The sequence below is a fragment of the Rhinichthys klamathensis genome, unplaced genomic scaffold (genome assembly GCF_029890125.1).
Source record: "Rhinichthys klamathensis goyatoka isolate OS25496 unplaced genomic scaffold, OSU_Roscu_1.1 h1tg000209l_1, whole genome shotgun sequence".
Lineage (NCBI taxonomy): Eukaryota > Metazoa > Chordata > Actinopteri > Cypriniformes > Leuciscidae > Rhinichthys > Rhinichthys klamathensis.
The window spans coordinates 2382054-2405032 of record NW_026606734.1 but is presented as its reverse complement, the minus strand read 5'-3'; the positions used below and the strand labels follow the sequence as shown (position 1 = coordinate 2405032).

The following is a 22979-nucleotide window of genomic DNA, read 5'->3' as shown; positions in this document are numbered from 1 at the left end:
TTACTATAACGCTAAAATTAGAATCATTTACATAACGAATGAGAAGATGTACAAACCTTTGACTGGTAGTGCAAAATAAAATGTATACATGAACGTCACAGTCTCAAGAAATGGGTTTTGTGATCAAATTAAGTCTTCCTTAACTAATCTTCATCTTAAGCATACAAAAACATTGAGGGCAGACTATTTATTTGTCGAGTAAAGCTGCAGGCAGAAATATCCATGCAGAGCTAATTTTTAATGAAATGGTGGACCATTTTTAGAAAAACAAATGTAAAGGCTTTTTTCCAGTTTAAAAAATAATAATTTCCCCCTCACTACTTCTGTCTAGTTTGCTTTCTAATGTTCTTTTGCTTGTTCATCAAGTCCTCGTCTGAATCTACCCTTCATTTCCCCTCCTTTCCTCATCTTCCTATCTCACCTGTCCGTAAGTCTCTTAAGCGCACGCTCAATGTTCATGCGATGTCCGACCCGACTCACACCCAGATCCAGGAAGTCCTCTTTTGTCAGAGATGGCAGGTGGGAGCCATCAATCTCGTTGTCGAGAAAACGTTCTCGGTGCTCTGCCAGATTCAGGTAAGTCAGCCAATCAGCAACATCATATTTGCTCCAGTAGGGGAGGGGCTTAGACACAAATGGCTGATTGGGTGGAAGAGGCGTCAAGGGCGGGTAGCCCATACAAGATGGGGAGGAGCCTCCAGACAGGTAGTTGGTAGGGGAGAGTGACCTAGAGACAAGCGCAGGGTTAGGAGGAGCCACCGGAGATGGGAGCGGGAAGAGAGGAGAAGTTTGGGGGAAAAACTGGTCTGAATATTGATGGGCGACTCCCAATGGGGGTGTTAAAGGGGGTTGGATTTCAAACAGAGAGCTGTAAAGAGGCGCAGATGGAAAGAGAGGGAGCGAGGATGGACGCGGAGGTCCAGGCTGCGGGTGGTCCGAACAGGAGATGAGGGGACTGGGTGCTCGACGGCGCTGAGTGTATGAGTGAGATTCAGAACGCCGCAGCTCTGGCCCGGAGAACTGAAACTCGGAAACTTTTCCACGATACTTAGAGCGAAGTTTCGGAGACAAGGGATAGGGGGAATAGGATGGAGAGAGCGGTGGATAAGAGACAGAGGAAGGTGAGATGGGCGCATGAGAGAGAGATATTGGAGAAATGGGAGGATGAGGTAATGATGGAGGAGAGAGGGGTGCATGAGCCAGGGAAAGAGGAGAGAGGGGGGTATGGGGCAGTGACGGAGGGGACAAAATACCGTGAGGAAAAGAAATAGGAGAATTAGATGGTGTCCAGTCTTTGAGAGGGGGTGGAGCTGGGGTTGGGGTTAGAGGTAATGGGATCGGGATTAAGACTGGGGTTAGAGCTGTTACAGGAAGAGGAGACGAAGGTACAGGGTTCAGAGCCACAGCGGGGCAGTTAGATGTTAAAGAGTTAGGGGGCAGGTTTGGAGAGAAGGAGCGTTGGAGAGACTGAACAGAAGCAGGGATGAGAGGTGCACAGCCAGAGGAGGGATCACCTGGAAACCTGAGGAAGAGAAAATAAAAGTATGTAAACCAGAATCAAAGATGCATGCCAGTGAAAAAGTTCACCACAACAATGCTAAGGTGTTGTGTGTGGTTGCCAAAGAGAACTGAGAGGTTTTAACTAGTTGGGTTGCTATGAAGTTGAGGTGTCCATAGCCAGAGGCGTAAAGTCCAGGTTCAGAAAGTAAAAGTCCTCCTCAGTATTTTGTTCCAATCACCTGGATTTGCTAATTAGCACAGTTTTTCAGACAGGAGCTAGAACTAATTAGTGAAATCAGCTGGCTGAGTTCATGGGTGGAATAAACATATGGCAGGACTTTTACTTTATGACCCCTGGACTTTACACCCCTGTCCATAGCACAAACAGGGTAAGGATTTGTTCAAATGATTGTTTATTTGAAAAACTGGTTGCATGCGTTAGTTTATCCAGACTGTATTTGTCTATAATTGTGACTTCATTATCAATGCAAAAATTCAGGTAATTTCAAATGCTGTACTGTATTATTAGTAAGAATGTGTGTCTATGTGTGTGATTGTTTTCACAAGATGTCTCACCTATGATTTGGCGGTGGTCCCTGACCCTGCCAGCCACCAAGCTGTTGTAGTTTACTGCTGAGTTCATTTATGATGCTGGCCTTAACATTGGAGAGAGGAGAGTTCAGACGTCGATCCATAAACGCTGGAATCTTCACTTCAGCATCACCTACTCTTCCCTGTTCTTGCTCCTCCTCTTCCCTTGACCTGTACATGTTGGGAGCAGTGCTAGCCTGCCGCTGTAGCGGTGGTCCGGTTCGCCCATTCTGTGTGTGTGCGTGGTATTTTAACATATTTTGAGTGTGTGGTTTAGCTAGTGGCTGGTTTGGAGGTTTGGATTTATGTATGTGCGGTTTGTGTGTTTTTTGAGCGAATTTATCGGTGTGAGAAAGAGACAAATCCAGGGACACTCTTCCGTCTCCTTTGAAACCATCCCCTACTATCCCGCTCTCCATACTTTCTCGCCTTCCTTCCCTCTCCTTCTCTTGGCCTCCTTCTCGATCCATTCTTTCTGCAAAGTTTTCCATGTGGTGATCACTGATGCTGTGACTCTCCAGTTCCTCAATTCCAGAATCAACCACAGCCTCCGACCAATCACGCCCCTTAAGTGCCGGAGGAAGTCGATCACTTGCTATGACTGATGTACTTTCCAAAGGCATAGTTGTGGTGACGGTCATTACAGCAGCAGGTGCAGCCATGGTGGAATACGACAGAGACACATTAGTGTGACCTTGGTTTTGATAGAAAAGTGGTAGAGGTCGATGCAATGACATAGGGTCAGATGAGGAGGTGGTGGCTGGTGCGGAAGGGGAACTCGAAGGAGGGAAAATCTGAGGAGAAGGAAGAGATGGGGAGAGAGCTGACTGAGTCAGATTGGCCACCTCACTGTCATAAGATGTAAGACTAGAAGTGGCAGAGTCTCCCGCTTGTGGCGAGGATAAAGGTTGGGGTTGGCCAGTGTTTGGGTGCTGGGAATAGCCAGAGGGTTGAGACTGAGGGGGGTTTGCAGGAGGTATTTTAGGACACAGCTGTGGATGCAGGATTAGAGAAGTCGGTGGGAAAAGATATGGATGTACCACAGCAGAAGGATGGATGGGTGTCTGCTGTGAGTCAGCATGCATGTTGTCTGGTAGGGACATGGCATCTTGCGGGGGATTGGAAACCATTTGCAGGGACTGTTGGTCATTGAGTGACTGAGATCCTGACAGCTCCTTCTGTTGTTGTTGTTGATTATATTCTGTTGTTCCATGGGTGTCTATTTCTATTCCGTTTGCAAACTGTATAGGGGGAGGTAGGGGCTCTGCAAACACAAACTCATCATCCACATCCACAGATGGAGCAGGAGGTGGAAGCATCATCACATCGCCACCCTCTCCAACCCTTAGATTTCCCCCTATCTTCACATCCTTCTCCCCCTCCTTTTCCATCCCACTCTCTCCCCTCTTCTGTCCTCCCCTGTCATCCTGGGAATTACTGGTGGGACTTTTGTCAGCTGTGCCGAGTTCACTCTCCTTATCTATGTAGGAAGGCCTGCGGGGAGGAGGCTTGGGAGGTATCCTCTTGTGCCCTTCTCTCTCTCTTTCCCGCAGGTAAGTGTGGTACTGATTGGCTCTGTTGTCCCTGTCCTGAGGGTGAGACTGGTACTGACTGGCTTGATTATCTGTAAACCGCACCTTTGGTGCCCCTCTGTCCTCTCTATCAATAAGGTTCTGTTCATTCCACTCCAAGCTCCCCGTCCCACCACCAGTCAATCGCAGCATTCGAGGAGACTGGGGGCGACTCTGTGGGCCTGGTCCACCTGTTGTTGGAGAGGCACCACTAAGGTAGAGTGAGGTGTGTGATTGGTATATGTAGAATGGAGGAACGGGCTTTTGGTTTGGAGGGGAGACTGCAGAAGGGAAAACTCCAGTGCTGGACAGCTGGCGACCGAAGTGCCGTTCCTCTCTACGTGTACGGTGGTCGTCTTTCAGCGCTCGCTCACGTGCTGCCAGTGCGAGTCCAAGCGGGCTTGTTGGGTCTAGAACTTTCCCCGTCAATGGGTGGATGAAGGTAGTTGCTTGATGAGGTGTAGCTGATGCGTACTGCGGCAACCCAAACGCAGGCGGCATGCTTAAGGCATCACCAGAGATCAATCCCTCATCAATAGATTTAGAAGAGCGCAAACGAGAGGTGGTGTTGGCCTCCAGTGGAGTTTGAGCAGACTCCTTTTCATCTAAAATGTCCTCCTCAGAGGAGTAGTAAAATGAGGCGCTTTTCCGACGGGAATCACGGAAGCGTTCACGTTCCCGCTGTGCTGTGCTCCTGCCCAGTGTTTCCAGTTTACCTGGGATATTAGGTGGTGGAGGTGGAGTGGGCGTAGGAGCCATGACTGGGTTTTGAGGCTTTTCCTCTTCCTGCTCTTCATTCATCTCAGGAGACAGTTCTGTATCCTCACTGCTTGCACGGCTACTGTGCCCAGAGCTGCTGGTAGATGGCGCTTTAACAATAATCGTTGGGATTGAAATGGAACTTTTCTGCAATTTTTCTCTGCCTGTTGCCTCCTCCACCTTGCGCTGCTTCACCAACAGCCCCTTCCCAACTTGCCGACTTGCAATCTTAGCCACCGCTTGCGCTTGGTTACGCTGTGTGGTGGACTGTTTGGAGCCCACATCAGAGGGAGGTGTGGCGTTGCTATAGCCACGTCTCATGCCACCCATTCTTGCTCCTCCCATCTTGCTGGTATCAGTTTCAGCCTGTAAAACACAAGATTTAATACTCTTTTTTTGTGGAAATATATGTAAAGGAAAAGACAAGAAAGAACAAAGCCTATGACCGATGCCACTTCTTGGGACCTTTGACCTATGGTATCAAGCTCTTACCCTGCGGTTGGGCGGGACCCTATGCTGTGTCTGGGTGTGAGGCTGGTGGTGTGATGGAGGCAGAGGAGGGACAGCATAAAAATGTGTTGGTGCTGCCCTCCTATCTGTGTGGCCACCGGCAGACAGGGGCGGCTCAGGCGCTGAGGTGTCGGGTGGAGGGGGAATGTCCTCTGGTCCAGGCACAGAAAGACTACGGGACAACTTCATAGTAGGAGGATGGAGATGTACCCTCTCCTCTTCTGTAACTCCTTTGGAGAGAAGACATACAGAACACAGTTAAATAAAGTTTGTGCAATTCACCAACGACAGGTCACGGCTATTCATCTATTCGTAACCTTGGTGTCTTAATCGACTCAACTCTATCTTGTGGCTCTCATATTTCATCTCTCTTGGCTCTCATATTTTCCATCTTCGTAATATTGCACGTCTTCGATCTTCTCTCACTTTAGCTGATGCTGAATTCATGCATTAATCACATTACGTCTGGATTATTGCAATGCTTTATTTCTTGGTCTGCCCAAAAACGTATTGCAAGATTACAGTATGTTCAAAACTCAGCAGCAAGTGTTCTCTCCTCCACCAGGCGGGCGTTCTGCTCACATTACTCCTCCGCTTCATGACCTTCACTGGCTACCCGTGGCATCACGTATTCACTTTAAGGTATTACCTCTAACGTTTAAGGCATTAAATGGTCTTGCACCTCCATATCTGTCTGATCTACTTTACTCTTACCGCCCCGGCCCGACCCCTTAGATCAGCTGAACCTGGTTTATTGTCCATCCCTCGTTTCCGGTTGTCTACTGTAGGTGGGAGGTCATTTAGTGTTAATGCTCCTAAATTATGGAATTCACTACCCCATACACTTCGTAATATCTCATCTGTGGCTACATTCAAGACTCAGCTAAAAACATATCTATTTAACATGTATTTTGGATAATGTGACTATATGTGTCCTTATGTGATTGTAATGTGTGTGCGGGTGTGTAAATATATTGTAGTGAACAATGTAAAGCGACCTTGAGCTACGGAAAGGCGCTATATAAATAAAACTTCTTCTTCTTTTAGTCATTCTTTATGTACGCAAGATGACTTTGGTGTTTGGTGTTTTGGTGTTGTGTGTAAAATAAATTAAATGTAAAAAGGATCGGCACAATAAGCATAAGCTTCAGCCGACACCTTTTCGGTCAAGCAACTTTTACACCGTACAATTTTCGTTTCTCTGTTTGCTTGTAAATAGTTTTTCTTTTTTTTCTTTCTTTTGAAGTTGCTAAATAAACTAAAACCTAAAAATAACTAACTAACTAACTAACTAACTAGCATCCGTAATTGCGATTACAAATTCGATTAATTGTGCAGCCCTAGTTACAATGCAATTGAACTAAAGAGATGATAACATTTAAACTCACCCATGGATTTCTGACGCATCATCATAGCACGCTGAGTTGAATGGCCTGATGAAAACTGGGCTTGGTTATAACCATACCCAGACCCTGATGGCATCATGCCAACACCTGATTGTTCAAAAGTTTGCTGTGAACAAAGAAAAGAGACTGATGGGATTAAATATTTATCACATTTCCTTGCTGCCTCAGTGAAATACGGATTACAGCACTATATTCACACATGAACTGCTTGTAAATGTACTTTTTTCAGCAAATGCAGCATAGAGGTTGTTGCACTCTTACACTTATTACCAGGCGAAAAGCCTTACTAACACAGCTTTTCAACACCTACGATCGGGCAAACAAACGTAAATGGTCATTGTAGCAACATACTATAAAGAACCCATTTCTTCAACCAAAGCTACCAAGTTTCAAAGCTGTGTACTGTACATAACTCTTTTGAAGCTTATCTTGTAGCTACTTTTTCCAACGAGTAGCTGTGGTTTTTTATGTCATATGCAACTCTACAGCTGAGTAAGCGTATGCAATAATCAAACAGGCTTCTCCAAACTTCTCTCTCATGTATAATGTTAGAAAGTCCTATTCATTCTAGCGACTTGTTTTGTTCGGATGGTTCACCGATTTGAATCTCTGCACAGCATTTTAGACTTTATTTTTTATGCTGAAATATTTAACTATATGCTGCTGATCATTACAATGTTTTTAAAGTAGTTTGTTAAAGTTTATGCTGGTGATAAATAAAAAAAGATATCATCAATAGCTTCATCTTTAAGTAGCTTCCACTTTTTCAAATGAGTAGCTTTGACTGTAGTTTAAATTATGAGTAACTTGTAACTTGACAAGCTAGCTTTAAAAGTAGCTTCCTCAACACTGTCGAATCACTGTTAATCAGTACAGAGATAAATGAAACAGAGATGTTACCTCATTAGCGTTAAAGCCCTTGTTTCGTTCCTTCTTGCCCCCATGACCTCTGTGACCCTGAGAGTCTGATGTGCTAATTGTCTGTTGAGCAGCGGCTAGAATCTCGTCCAGCTTATCTGGAGAACGAAAGGATAAAAAAGACGCCATTCATGCTATAAATCATGAAAACATATACGTACATTGCCTTTTGGTCTTTTTATTCAACAGACTGTCAGACTGGAGGTGAAGCCATGTGCATATATCATAATATACATTAAAATATATATTAAAGGTGACCTATAATTCAAAATTGAATTTACCTTGGTATAGTCAAATAACAAGAGTTCAGTGCATGGACATGACATAGAGTGAATCTCAAACTGGACTGTTTTCGCGTTCTCATTTAATTCACGTTTATGAAAAACACCCCTGAAAAACGGTCGGTTCTACACACAATACCGACTGTGACGCAATAGTCGGGATCATTAATATGTACGCCTCCAAATATTTGCATAATGCCAGCCCTCAATGCCAGGCAGAACTGCGCAGCCGAAGCATGGCAGTTGCTCAGTGTGGATGTACACATGAACACAAAAGTATTTTTTAGTTCCTTCATCTGAGCCTCTGGAGAAACAATGGGTTAATTTTATTTTCTCTGGAAATTTCCCAACATTTCACCGAGTGTTTCCTCAACTTGGGCCAATACAGAGCTGGCCTCGGATCGAGCTACCAAGCAACACTTTCTGATGTGTAATTGTTCAAGTTCAGACAGGTAATCTTTCTCTCAAAATCGTTCAATACTGTTTATGCATCAGTAAGTCAAGCCAGTGACTAAAATATCAGCTTCACATCGTTTCTTTTAGTAGGATGAAAATAATCGTATTTAAATTGTGAACAAATTATATACAGAAAGCGATCAAAGAACAATCTTTCCACACAGCGCGAGTTTATCTGGACACTTGCCAAACTCGTTATGAAATCAATGACGCACGTTACTGCACAACGAAGCTCTTACTGTATTTACATCATCGTGTTTGCATTGGGGAAAGCCTTAGAGAGAGTGCAGAAACTGCTTTGCAATGATAAGATCTTCATTCTCGCGATCAACACACAGTCATCTGCTCAATGCTCATCACGGCAACATTTTATGTGATGGGAATAGATCTAAATACTTTAAAAACATCTCACGATTCGTTAATCTCGATAGCTGTTATAGTAAAAACGTATAATAGCAGTAGTAAAAGTATTCGGGAGAGAGTTTCACATGTAATGCGTTGCTATTTCATATGCAAGCATGTCAGCCAATCACAGCAGTGGCCGCGGTTACACTGAATCCCACAGAGACACGCCCCTTCAAACAGAGTGTTCAAATCAGAGGCTAAAAGCAGGCTAGGAAAAATGCCATTTATTTCTAAATTATGAATATTTTTTATCTAAAAAACATACTAACATTATAAGGGTAACCCAGGAAACATTATAAAATAAAATAAAAAACATTCTAGGGCACCTTTAAGATATAAAGAGAAATGTATAGCAGGAGATGGATATAAAAGATGTCATAATCAAAAGGAAGATTTCTTACTAAGGGCCATTTGATAGACACTCTTCTTCTTTTCTGGAGCTTGAGAACTCTCTGAATGATCTGAGCATAGAGAAAAATCACATTAAAAAAATTTGCAACTTCACACACAAATACACAAACAGAGACAGTTACACGTGTATCTGTCCATAATGATCCTAACAAACAGCTTACAAGGCACATTCATACATCCCAGAGAAACTTTCATGAATTGCTCTTACAGTAAATGCCTCCCATATGATAATTGTGCTAACTTGAGGCAGTCACAGTACACATTTCATCATCATCATGCATTTGATAACTGACATCCACATGCTCATTAAAGCAAAATCAAAAGATAAATCACCTGGTTTCTTCCATGGGGTGGCAGCTATAACAGAAAGTGAGTAATCTTACATATGCAATAACGTTCCACAAGTGCACGCTTTACTGGACAATGTAATATTTTCATATTTAGTTATTTTTGTATCATTCATTTAAATGATTCCCTTGTAACAGTATTAACACTCATCAAGTATGTTTCTCAAGTTTGCAATCTATTTTGAGTTGTCATGGTAACAAACTGAGATGACAACTGACAGCCAACAAACATTGTAACATGTTTTCATTGTCGTTGACCAGAGACACATCTTATAACTAATAAATGTAAATCACATACAGTTGTTTAAAATCTACCACAACCTCTGGGTAGCACATGGTAAAGTTAAAAGCACAGTGTAATTTCTATTACTAATACTACTACCAACAGAATAATAAATTCATATCCTTGAAACATTTTATATGAGAAGACAGATTACTGAAAGAACCCTCTACAACATTTTGATGAGATTAAACAGTTGATTTCATTTTTTTGCTTAATAAAAATTAAGCCTGTTTTAAGTTTAATTTTGGTTTTTCATTGTGACATTTTCATGACAAAAAAATGGATAATGTACTATGTTTTAAAAAGTGAAGCATTTATACATTATGGTTGTGAAATACAAATATCGTTAAAAAAACTTGCATCAATGCAAATCTAATGATGAGAATATTACAAAAAAACTAAAGTTTAATTGCCACAAACTTATATATATACGTATATATAGTATACACACACAAAAGTCAGTTTTGTGGCAATTAAGTACATTCTTTTTTGTAAATTATTAGTATTATTTTTTTTGTGTGTGAATTGTGTATAGTTTTAGGTCATTCATTCTAAAATTAGAGATGCACCGATTACAATTTTCTAGGCCGATTCCGATTTCCGATTTTTCTTGAGTTTGACCTGCCGATACCGATTTTAGCCGATTCCGATTTTCTTTTTTTAAACCACTTTACAGCACACACAAATATTTATTTTCTATCTTCTCTTTAATAGGACATTTTGCATAGAACATTTTTTTAACAGATAATCGCTATAAAATAGGACTATATAAATTACTCCTGGTGTGGGAAATCCACACACATCTAAAGTGCAGTGTTGTGGAAGAACCATTTCCTTTTCACATCCAATATCCAACTAAAAAAAAAAGATATATTTAGCAAACTAAACTTTTGTATGAAAACAGGTAATGGCAATAAAATAATATATAAATAACAAATAAAAATAAAATAAATATAGCCTACCCTTGCAGTATATATTTCTCAACACACACACACACACACACACACACACACACACACACACACACACACACACACACACACACAGGCCTATTGCAATCACTTGTACATCAATGGCAAGTTATATTTCTCAAACATTTCTTCTCTCTGACACATGTCCAGCCAGGCTAAACAGGACAAGTGGAGCATGTGCAGGGAAACGATTGGGAATAAAAACAAGTTATTTTCTATAAATATTTTTGAGTCTTAATTTTCTTTTCTGACATAGCCTGGCTACTTCAGTTCTTGTTAAAACACACCAGATGTGCAAATTCTGTGCATTTTGGGCACTTCTTGGGGTGAAATCATATTTATTTTGTCCATCAAAAGTATGCTTTCACTTTAATTGAGCGCGAGCAGAATAGACTCGGCGCCGAAACCCGCGCTTCACTGTTGCTCACGCGACGCTCCTGCTTGACGCTCACGCGCTGCTCCGGCTCCCGGTGTGAATGCACTCATTGATTAACATGCACGCCAAAGAAAAGAAAAAAAACCGCTGCTCACGCTTGCGGTGTGAAACGGTCGTAATTCACGAGGTTTCCTACATGTGTGTTCCATGTGCACGTGTGATGCTGATGTTGCGCGATGTTAATCATGCGGCGCCCGAGTGCAGATTTGACCGGCATAAAATCGGCATTGTCAGACTGACCGGCCGGTCGCCGATCATGGCCGATCACGTGAAAATCGGCCGATTCCGGTCACCAGCCGATCAATCGGTGCATCTCTATCTAAAATAATAATATAATGGTTCAAAATGACAAGAGATTGCACAGACCTTTCTCCACTGTGTGCAAAGAAGAGAGAAAAATAAGCACATTATCAGTCAAAAAGATGACAATGCATGATAACAAGTTTTGGGATAAAACTGCTTAATATACTAACATGTATTTCATGCATTTATATGTATGTAAGGTGAGGATATGTGTTTGTATGTTTGTACCCATCTCCTCCAGTTCTGAAGTCATGGATTTGGAGCGCAGAGCTATAGCCGGAGGGGTCAGCCGCTTACTTTGCTGGGGAACTAAAGGTAAGGAGAGAGCGCTATTAAATCAAATCAAAAACTGTCTGCAATGCCATTCATTCATACTCCCACAGACAAATCCACAGTAAAAGCAGACCCTGACCTTTCTTCTTAGGCATTTCCTCCATCTCAGGATTTCGTGCAACCATGACGACCTTCACCATCAGACTGTTCCCGCCCTGGCGAATCATGTTCACCACCTGCCTGTGACCCACCTTCACTACATTAATCCCATTCACCTGAGAGAAAACAGCGATAATGACGACACTGTGCTTTGAATCAATAGTAACATAAAGGGTTAGTTCACCCAAAAATGACCATTCTGTCATTAAAGGGTTAGTTCGCCCATTTAAGACATGAAGTTGTATGCAATCCTTACCAGCACTATAGTGCATACACACTGACCCACTCTGTTGTCACCTCCCTGGTCAGAGTTCTGGCCGCTGGAAGTTTTTCAAGAAAGTACTCCCGGTTAGTTTCCGGGGCCTCAAAACTGTGCGTTTTTACGTGAAAAAATGATTTGCGTTTCAAAGCTTGATTAATTTACATCACAAAAAACACGCCGGTCAAAATTCATACCTCAGTTTTAATCGGCACTATTTTCTATCCATTTCTATCAATCCGCGCTGCTGTCAACGTCACCAGTGCGCACGCTCCGATCAGCTGTTCCATAGTGTTTACACAATCGATTGACAACAACGTAAGAAGTATTAAATTAACAATGGTGCGAACTTGTAAATTCCCAGGCGGTGACCACAAGGATGTGCCGGGATCAAAGTTCAGATTCCATCGTTTTCCTGTTTCGAATATGAGACAGCTTTGGCTGGTTGCCATCGGATTTTCGTGTGTGTAGAGCTCACTTCAGCGAAGACGATTACATCCCCAACCAAGGAGGAAAAGGAAAATTAAAGAGTTTTGCTGTACCAGTACCACGGGTAAGCTCTATTTACTAACTTTATGAGCCCATGTCTAAACTGTACGGTAAACAAGCTGATGTTTAGACTCCATTATAAAACACGTGAAAAGATGTCTAATATAAAAACAGTATATAGGGATATTGGTACAATTTGCTTAGAAAACTATTTGATTGAACACACACACAATTGAGGTTTTGTGTTGCAATCAATAACATTGTCGTTGTGCTAAAATTACTTTCATCATCTGATCCGTCTGGCATTGTGCTAAAATTGGTTTCATCATCAGAAGTTCGCAGTCAGACATGTTGTCAGCGAGTCGCGCTATCAACAGCTGATCGGAACGTGCGCACTGGTGACGTTGACAGCAGCGCGGATTGATAGAAATGGATAGAAAATAGTGCCGATTAAAACTGAGGTATGAATTTTGACCGGCGTGTTTTTTGTGTGGTAAATTAATCAAGCTTTGAAACGCAAATCATTTTTTCACATAAAAACGCACAGTTTTGTGGCCCCGGAAAATAACCGGGAGTACTTTATTGAAAAACTTCCAGCGGCCAGAACTCTGACCAGGGAGGTGACAACAGAGTGGGTCAGTGTGTATGCACTATAGTGCTGGTAAGGATTGCATACAACTTCATGTCTTAAATGGGCGAACTAAACCTTTAATTACTCACCCTCATGTCGTTCCAAACCCGTAAGACTTTCTGTCCCTTCATTGACAGATACGCAACTACCACTTTGATGCTTCAAAACAGTGGCGTCATGCCCATTCAAAGTGAGGGGGCACGTGCCCCCTCAGATTTTTCCTCCCTGATAATTTTTTATTTCTTCAGTCTTGTTATAATCAGATTCAGCGCGTTGTTCATCTTCAATCCGCAGCGGCGCCGAGCAGAGCGCACGTCAGAAACAGAGGACAGTGTGTGTGTGTGTGTGCGCGTGCGTGTTCGTTACTATTGGTTCATCTGAGCCTCATTGGTCTGTCACTGCTCGTCAATGTCAGAATATTTGAGATGACCAATCAAATCAAAGTAGGCGGGCTTTATGTTCACAGAAGCTGAGCGCGAATTTTAGCAGTGAGACTCGACGCTTCAGTGTACAGTCAAGTGCGAGATGTAAGTAGCTAAACTAAACATTTCATATTTGACAGTTTTTTTAGTTCATAAATGTTAAACGAATGACAAAAATGATCAGGCACACGAATATACTTTTGTCTAATTTCGCCATTTTGAGCTGAAAATAGGCCTATGTAACATGACTCGTAATGTAGGCTAATAATTAGTTTACTGTAATTGTGAGGGGAAAAAACGTTTTCATTGTTAGGCACAAGATTAATAATGAATGTGTACATATTGAGAATTAATATAGTACAATTTGTAGCCTTAAGTAAATTAAAAAAGCTCAGCTTTAGGAGGGGAAGGCAAGATCAGGAGACTGAGAGAAAAAGAAAGAGTGATGGATAAGAAGTGAGAGCAGGTATTGACAAATAATCTGCCCACTGACATGGTTTTAAAGCTATTTCTTATCCTTTTTTTGGCCTTCAAACTTTTTGAAATGCACATATCAGAGAAATAAAAAATTTGAACCCCCTACCCACCTCAAATTTAGGACCTCTGTGATTATAAAGCCCTGTCTACGGCCCTGTATTAGGCTTAAGATCAATAATGAATGTGTACTGTGAATGAATTTAATAAACTTAGTTAGGCTACCTAGCTTTCCTAGTAGCTTTCAGTAAATAAATTCGTCTGAGAAAATGATTCATAAATCAACCTATCAGTTGACCCTATGTTTACTTTCTTCACTGACAGACAAAAATGAAAAGCCTATCAGTCAAAGCTCAACTTTAGGAGTTTTTTTGGCCTTCAAAACATCTTATAATGCACATATAAGATACACATATACTTTAACTTAGTCCTCAGATAGAGGAGGGTTGCTGCTAGCTCCGTTAAGGTATTTCTGTCCCTCCCAAACTGCATTGAAATAGTATGTTTCGCAGCCAGAATTAAAAAAAATTCAGGGGGAAAAACCCCCTGACCCCTCCTAACATGATCCATATCACCCGTCAGAAAACAATTGCAACGTCTCAGATTGTGCCCCCCCAGAATTTTGGCTTGCATGACGCCCCTGCTTCAAAAAGTTAATAAAGAGATCGCAAAACTAATCCATATGAATTGAGTCAAATCACACATCAGTTGTGGTAAACGGACGCTCAAGCATTTTCGCTTGACGTGTGAGAAACAATGAGGCTCATTCTCGTGTTACGCATCAGCAAATGGTTTGTTCTCGTGCGTCAAGTCGGTTCGGTTAAACTTCTGTTTTCGCTAAACAATGTTTATATGTGACTAAAAGCCTAAATTAAATCTGTTCATCATATAAAACTATTGAGTCTCTTCAGAAAATTTGGACTAAACTGCTCAATTCATATGTATTAGTTTTACGATCTTTTTATGAAATTTTAATTTTTTGAAGAGTCAAAGAGGTAGTTGCCTAGCTGTCAATGGACGGACAGAAATCGCTCAGATTTCATCAAAAAGATCATCATTTGTGTTCCAAAGATGAACGAAAGTCTTACGGGTTTTGAATGACACGAGTGTGAGTAAATTAATGACAGAATTTTCATTTTTGAGTGAACTAACCCTTTAAGATATAATGTAAGATATGCAACCGTTCAAAGGTTTGGGGTCTCATTACTCATTCCTTTTATTCAGCAAGGATGCTTTGAATTGATCAAAAGTGACAGTAAAGACATTTATAATATTACAAAAGATTCTATTTTAAATCAATTCTGTTCTTTTTAACTTTCTATTCATCAAAGAACCCTGTAAAAACTTTTCACGGTTTCCACACAAATATATAATACAGTATATTATAATATGTAATATAATATTTTAAAAAGCAACAAAGCTGATTTCAACATTGATAATAATCAGCAAATCAGCATATAAGAATGATTCCTGAAGGATCATGTGACACTGAAGACTGGAGTAATGATGCTGAAAATACAGCGTTGCATCACAGGAATAAATTACATTTTACAATATATTACAATAGAAAACCAATAAATTAAATTGCAATAATTTTTTAGAATATTTCTGTTTTTGCTTTATTTTTTATCAAATAAATATAGCCTTGGTGAGCATAAGAGATTTCTTTCAAAAACATTTTAAAAAATCTTACCGGCCCTAAACTTTCTACCTCATTATTCAGTTCAAGTGACTTTCACGGTAAACACAGCTTTACAAAGATTGTTTTTAAATAAAATTATATTTGACAATTATATAAGAAAGGAAATTTGATTTGCAGTTAAGAGAGAGAAACACAAGTGGGCGTCTTAAGTATTATCATCAGACTTGTTTCAAAATGATTCAACATGATTCACACTCCACATTAACCAGCCGGGAACCGTGAGGTGAAGGTGTTTGCTAACAGGCCGAAGCGTCTGGAGATGCATCAATACAAATATATTTTGCAATACCAAATAGTCAAGATGGCATATACAGGGTACACAAGCTCCACGTCATCTTCTCTTGCAGAATCAAATTAAAGTCAGTAACACAAGTATCACAGTGAGGCTTATCACCTCAGTGTAGGTGTTAAGATTTGTTCAGTCTAGGGTTTAACACCTCACAGATAGGAGACTATACCGCTAAACTCGTTTTGGCTTTGCGTTCAGTCTGCTATCTGGATTTGTATAACTGTCTGTGGCTCTTTATCTAATAAAACCCGTGCATTAATCGTCTAAAATGGTTGCTTCTAAGGAGGCGACCTCTTTGCTGACCTCGATCAGGAAGTCCCCCATCCGCAGACCGGACCGCCACGCGACGCCCCCCTCGTCGACAGACTCCAGATACTGCAGAGCAGGGAAGGCAGGAGTCGGGCTGAACTCCTCCACAGGAGTCTGGGCTAGAGATCATAGATCATAATCACAGATGAGATCTGTCCTGCTGTTATCAAACCAGAAAAGAGCTCGTTGATGTCCATCACTCACCTTTGGCCCCTCTGAGCACAAAACCAAAGCCTTCATTGTCTTTTTTCTGCAGAAGTACAGTTTTCTCCTTTATGATGTAGTCACTGTCAGAGAGAAAAGACAGAGGTGTTTCGAAGCTCACATGAAAGACTCTCACAGCTCATTTGAACAACCTAGAATCAAAATTAAGAAGTGTCATCATTTGAGAATATCACTCTGGGTTATGATCGTAAACTAAAACCAAAAATAAAATAAAATAAACATATTTTAATTCAGTTAGTTGCCAAAGCCAATAAATAATTACTTTTTTTGTACTAAAATAACTATACCTTATTAATAAAATTAATTAAAAAAAAATATATATAGACATAAAACTAATAAAAATGACAAAAACATAAAACAAAATAACTTTTTAGTCATTTTAAAACTTAATGAAAACAATATGTAACAATAAAATAAAATAAAAATATTCATATAAAAACTACACTTGTACATTAATGATACTAAAATAGCACCGTTCTGAATTCACAGGAAAATTTTGCTGCTTTGTAAACAGCCAATTTTTAACCGTTTCAAGCACGTTAATCATCTTGAATCAGCGGAAAACGAGTTACAGCATAAAGTGGTCAAGCTGTGGCTGGTAAACCAGTTAAAGTACAGGTTTCGTTAGGCATTGACCAGCTTGGACCGGTTAGAAACCAGCTGCCATGTTCTAAAACACAGCTTCTATCTTAAGCTCAAAAATAGATTTTGAAATGTCATGTATGTTGGATTTACAGTAGCAACGATAACGTTAGTAACTATGCTATTTTGGCGGACACTATGGTTACCATGGTGAATGTATGAGGGTTTGTAGAAGTGTGCAGTTAGTTCAGAGCAAAGACAATGACAGTTACAGACTAACATTATGTTTTGTCAGCTCAGCTCTATCATTTTGAACATTGTGTGTTCTGACTGCGATGTCAGTGCAAAATATCTTTGTTCTGATGCTTAAATGCCTCTAGCTGAATTCATGCCACAATGGCGGGCACAACGTAAAGCCTGTACTCTTATCAGCTAGCAAGAATCACCACATGGATCAGCTGCAACAAATTTAGATTCTAAAAACCTTTTCCAAACATTCCATTTTGGAACATTCCAATTTTAAATATACAGTTTGCCTAATGCGAGTAGAAACTCAACAATGCTGAACTAGGGACGTTTTTTAGAACATTTATCTGACATAATAACCACAGAACATTTGTTGCTAACATGCACATCACCTTTACATAATGTTATCCAAAACAAATGTGAAACATTCTCCATTATTAGCTTTACGTCAGGCTGCCTATGTTGATCAAAATGGATCTCAATTTACTAAATCAACAAAAAAGGACTTTATAGTGCCTGTGAGCTCTTTCCATTAGCTAAATCTGGAGTGATATTACAGTCTTCTTTATCTTCTTCCACGGGCATATAGATAAGATCCCCATAATCCTGGAGATCCATTATGGATACAGCAGTTAGCTATTTTAAATTTGCATATTTATCCCACATTCGCTCACAACAAGCAAACAAATTAATATTCAGATTATCAGTGTTGGAAAACTAAAATAAGTTCAGTTTCTGTATATAAAATTGACCTCTCATATGACAAGTTTGCTAATTTTCTAGAGGTTGAACCATCTCAAATTTGAATCTGACACAACAGCACCACTTTCCAAATTAAACACCGTTCTGAATGGCATCATCATCCATCATGGATACAGCAAACGACCCACAGAACTGGCAAACACAAGGTTTAACACATCTAACAACAAACATATCAGATGTACAGCGGAAAACACTGTGATGCAAAATGACAATATGTTAACAAGAGTTTGGAAAGAGCAACCATCTGTTTAAACGCATCATTATACTGTACTGAGGTACTGTACTGTACTTGACTAACAAATGACACACTTTAGACTTCTAGTTCTTACATAAAGCTAATTATAAACACTTATGACGAACCCGAGCCAAAACCCCACTACAAACAGAACATTTTACAATTTTAGATGTCAAAAAATCAGATTTTTCCAACCAACGACAATCCCAACATTTTAAAATCCACCAATTTATGCCACATTTGTTCAATCCAGGAGCATCACAAGATGCTAATGAAATGATATTCAGATTATATCAGCATTGGAAAAATAAAACGAGTTCAGTTTCTGTAACTGAAGATGATTACAATTTAACATCTTTACCATAAGCTGAACGTTTTTTTATTATTATTATTGAAATTGTGATTTTCAAATACAAAATCCTCTCACGTGACAAGTTCGCTCATTTTCTAGAAGTTGATCCGTCTCGAATTTTACCAGCATTTTCCTACTTTAACACCGTTCTGAAAAGCATCATCATATCGCATCTGTGTAGGAATGACAGCGGGAAGGACTGTGATGCATAGATGACGATACGCCAGGAATACTCACACACATTCATGCCGTATATGATCAACCCCGAAGGATCGCAACTTTCTATGATGCACACTTTCACACATATATACACCCATAGTGACTCATACCCCTTTCAATGATTCACAAACACACATACATGTCACATGAACTCATTTAAAACACACGCACAGCAGGAAAACGTTTTCTGGCGTGTTGTTCCTCCATCGTATGTACAATGACAGACACATTCACGACTCAAATGCACACGTATAGACGCATACACACACGCACAGAAGAGGGATCTGATTACGATAAAAGAGCAGACTGTTCACACACACATACACACACACAGATGATATATACTGTATATGAAAACATTGATTCTGCTCAACAGTCTGTCTGCTACCTCTTCAGAGCATCCATCTGCCTCTCTCGCTCTCTCTCGCTCTACCTCTCTCTCCGCAGCGACAATAAAAGAATGGAGCAGCCGATACCTGTAAATGAACCAGACGCTGCGGTTCTGGGGACCGAGCGAGGGCCATGAGGATGAGAGGGAGAGAGGGAGAGACAGGTCTTTCTCTCCGTATCCCCCCATTGCCATGTCCCCCCCCTCCTCTGAGTCCTCCTCCTCTCCGGCCCCTCGTCTCTCAGCGCACACACAGCCAGAGCGAGAGAGAGAGAGAGAGAGAGAGAGAGAGAGAGACACCGAGCAAACCTAGAGCCTACATGCTTAAGAACGAGTGAGGAGGAGGAGGAGGGAGAGAGAGAAAGGGAGGGTTTAACAGAGCTCACATTCAGTCACTGCGACATTCAGAGAGAGATAGAACGAGGAGGGGTTGTGTGAAAAAAGAGGAGGGAGAGAACGAAAGAAACAAGTGTGGGAGAGAAACATGCTTTAAAGGAATAGTTCACTCAAAAACGAGAATCCTGCACTCGTTTCAAACCTGTATGATTTGTGAAACGCTGCTCTTTTTCATATGATGAAAGCATATAGTGAGCAAGGGCTGTCAAAGTATCTCAAATGACATACACTGTGGCTTCCTGAAGTCAGGGGATAACTTTGGATGAGAAACAGAATGACATTTTAAGGGAAAGTTCACCCAATGAAAACTCTGTCATCATTTACTCACCCTCAAGTTGTTCCAAACCTGTATGAGTTTCTCTCTTCTGCTGAACACAAAAGAAGATATTTTGAAGAATATGGATAACCAGACAGTTGACGGACTCCATTGACTTTCATAGTATGGAAAGGAATTCTATGGAAGTCAATGGGGTCCATAAACTGTTTGGCTACCGACATCCTTTTAAACATTTTTGGAACATTTTACATTTATGCATAGACGCTTTCACTCAAAGCAACTTGCTTTGCATTCATGGTACAGATATTTTTATAATGACTTGTGTGTGTATTGATTGCTTTCATGATACTTTTATGGTGCATGGCAAAAACAGACAAAAAAACATTATAAAAGCAGTGCAAATGTTGTTGAATGTCGTGCATTTTTCAATGACGCAAACACAAATGAGATTTCAGAGCTTTGATGGAGGAAACTTAAAAATGGCATTTTCCTCGAATAAAGCATCATGTGACTTCAGAAGACTGCGGATATAGTGAGAATATACACTACTGTTAAAAAGTTTGTGGTCAATAAAAATGTTTTTATGAAAGAAATTAATACTTTTATTCAGCAAGGAGGATGCTGAAAATTCAGCTTTCATCACAGGAATAAATTACTTTAAAATATATTACAATAGAAAACAGTTATTTTAAAATTGTAATAATATTTTACAATAATACGGTTGCTGTTTGATCAAATAAACGCAGCCTTCTTGAGCATAAGAAACTTCTTTCAAAAACATTTTCTTTTTTAAATCTTATAAAAATCTTTGGGTTACTAAGAAATGCATAAACATTCTTCACAAATTGCCCTGTTTGGACAGATAAAAAAATAACAGAGTACAGGTTTGGAACGACACGAGGGTGAGTAAATAACAGATTTTTCATTTTTTGGGTGAGCTACTCCTTTCATACAGTACTGGAGATAAATTGTGGGATATTGATGAGTGGGTGAGAGAGATGCGAGCGGATACTGGTATTCATCGCACACACTCGGCCTGCATGGCAACAGATGATCAAGACAGCTTATATGTGCACGGACACACACACACCCATGCATACATACGCAATTAGTTGTATATAACACAACCTATGCACATAATTTTACATATTCACTGGAAACCAAGCCTTTTCAGCTGATGCACCGTGTGTGAGAGAGAGAGACAGATCTGAGCAGAGAGACAGCAGTGGCTCACACCGCATGTGTTAATATTCCACATGAGAGCCACAGATCCAAACATTGTTGTGTAATTTTTTGAAAGTGGCTGTGACATTTGCATACCCGTCTAGTGGAGGCAGAGACTCGCTTTTTGCACCTGCCAGCAAACGTTTGGAACAGGAAGTAGAAGATAATCTTTCTTATGGTGAATCCATTTGACATCAACAGATTTTACTGGATCAACATGTACAGTTTAGTTTATACTTTATACACACACACTCACTCACACTTGTTTCACTATATTAGTGAGGACATTGCATAGATTTCCATTGATTTTATATCAGGTGAATAATATTGTCTATGGCCTAACCCATCACAGAAACATGTTTGGCCAATTTATAAACCTTCTTAACGAGTGAGGACCAGTAAAAATGTCGTTGCCTAGGCCTGTCATGAGAACAAATTTTGCTGGACGATAAATAAATTATTGCGATAAACGATAATATTGTCATTCTGAGACAATTCACATCTAAAATAATGATAATGGCATAATAATGCAGGTACACCTTTTCAAAAATCAATAAACTTTTATTTCTAAAGACTATTTAACACTGAAAATGGAAAACATTTTAAATATCCACAATAAATGAACAAAACAACCAAAAACAATAAAACCAACGGACTCTCAGTCTCTGTTAACCAAAAATGCACTTGAATAAATACCAAAAACAATAAATAAAATGAATGTAAACAAAACCCAACCCTACCCTATGATAAATTATTTGTTATTAAAGCACAAACCACTGTTAATTTAACATAAAAGCAAGCAGCTACTGCGTGCATGGTCTGGCATGACTGAATGATCCCTTAATAATTCCTAAAAAGCTGACGGTTCATCGCGATCTCACACATCTCTGTTATTATCAATGAAGCTGACTGCACAATGAATCTTTCATAATATTCACACTTTGTTTGTTATAATTAGAGGATTTGCCAGCATACAGAATTCAGCACTGAAAAAAAGTCAGTTTTGAGCGGTGAGGGGAGTCTATCTTAAATGCTTCTGATTGGCCATTGCATTCAAGAAATCAACACATATGTCTGTGATTGGCTTCATCGCTCAACGCTGCAGACATGTTATGAATAGAAACTCTGGCCTGTAAATCATTTCCATTTTGTTTTAGTTGTTCTTGTTGCTTTGCTGCAACAGATGAATAAAAATTATTCGTTTTTATGTTTTATTCATAGATATTTCTTGTTTGCGGGAGTCCCGCGAATCGTTTTATTCTACCGCAACCCGCACACACAGATCGAGTGCATTACCGCCCGCGCCCGCGCTCGGCCATCAGATCTAGTGCCGCGCCGCACTCTATTGCGTTGGGAGTGCACGTCTGTAGATCAAGGGCCCGGCCCGGCCCGAGGATAGTGTCGGGAAATATCGGCCCGACCCCAAGTTCAGGCTCGGGCAGAATAAGCTCTAGTTCACTCCTCCTACGCTAAGGAACCGAGAGTTGTCATCCAGTCTCTTTGGTAGAGAGAGAGAGAGACGAGGAACAAGCAAGCAAATGGAAATTATCGCGGCCGGATAAAGCTAATTTTTTTTTTTATCGTGCGATTAATTGATTTATTGACTATCGCGACAGGCCTACTGTTGTCATACTATTTCACTATACATTTTGGCCCTTACAAGTATAGCCAAACCTGTACACAAACACACACACACACACATATAGGTGCACACATAGACGCACACACACACACACACACAAAACTAAGCTAGAAATGCAAAAAGCACAACCAAAGTGAAACCACGATTTAAGTTCAGTTTTTAACTTATATATTATGTCAACAAGGAGAGTTTTATTCTGATCATATATTGCTGCTGTACCTAAAGTATTTAGAAATTATGGAATATTAACTAACATAAGTTTGGTGTCAGTCAATT

The 22979-nt window shown here is 40.3% G+C and overlaps 1 protein-coding gene across 1 annotated transcript in view; it reads right to left on the bottom strand.

Annotated features, from left to right (window-relative positions):
• Positions 1 to 22979, bottom strand: part of LOC130096996 (SH3 and multiple ankyrin repeat domains protein 1) — a 54467-nt gene that overhangs the window by 910 nt on the left and 30578 nt on the right. The window contains exons 16-27 of the mRNA XM_056263692.1: positions 16360 to 16442; positions 16150 to 16274; positions 11561 to 11696; positions 11377 to 11457; positions 11212 to 11220; positions 9142 to 9165; positions 8799 to 8858; positions 7238 to 7353; positions 6320 to 6443; positions 4914 to 5161; positions 2077 to 4787; positions 422 to 1522 (exon numbers count right to left, since the gene is read on the bottom strand). Coding sequence (XP_056119667.1) covers positions 422 to 1522; positions 2077 to 4787; positions 4914 to 5161; positions 6320 to 6443; positions 7238 to 7353; positions 8799 to 8858; positions 9142 to 9165; positions 11212 to 11220; positions 11377 to 11457; positions 11561 to 11696; positions 16150 to 16274; positions 16360 to 16442 — 4818 coding nt within the window. The remainder of the gene's footprint in view (positions 1 to 421; positions 1523 to 2076; positions 4788 to 4913; positions 5162 to 6319; positions 6444 to 7237; positions 7354 to 8798; positions 8859 to 9141; positions 9166 to 11211; positions 11221 to 11376; positions 11458 to 11560; positions 11697 to 16149; positions 16275 to 16359; positions 16443 to 22979) is intronic.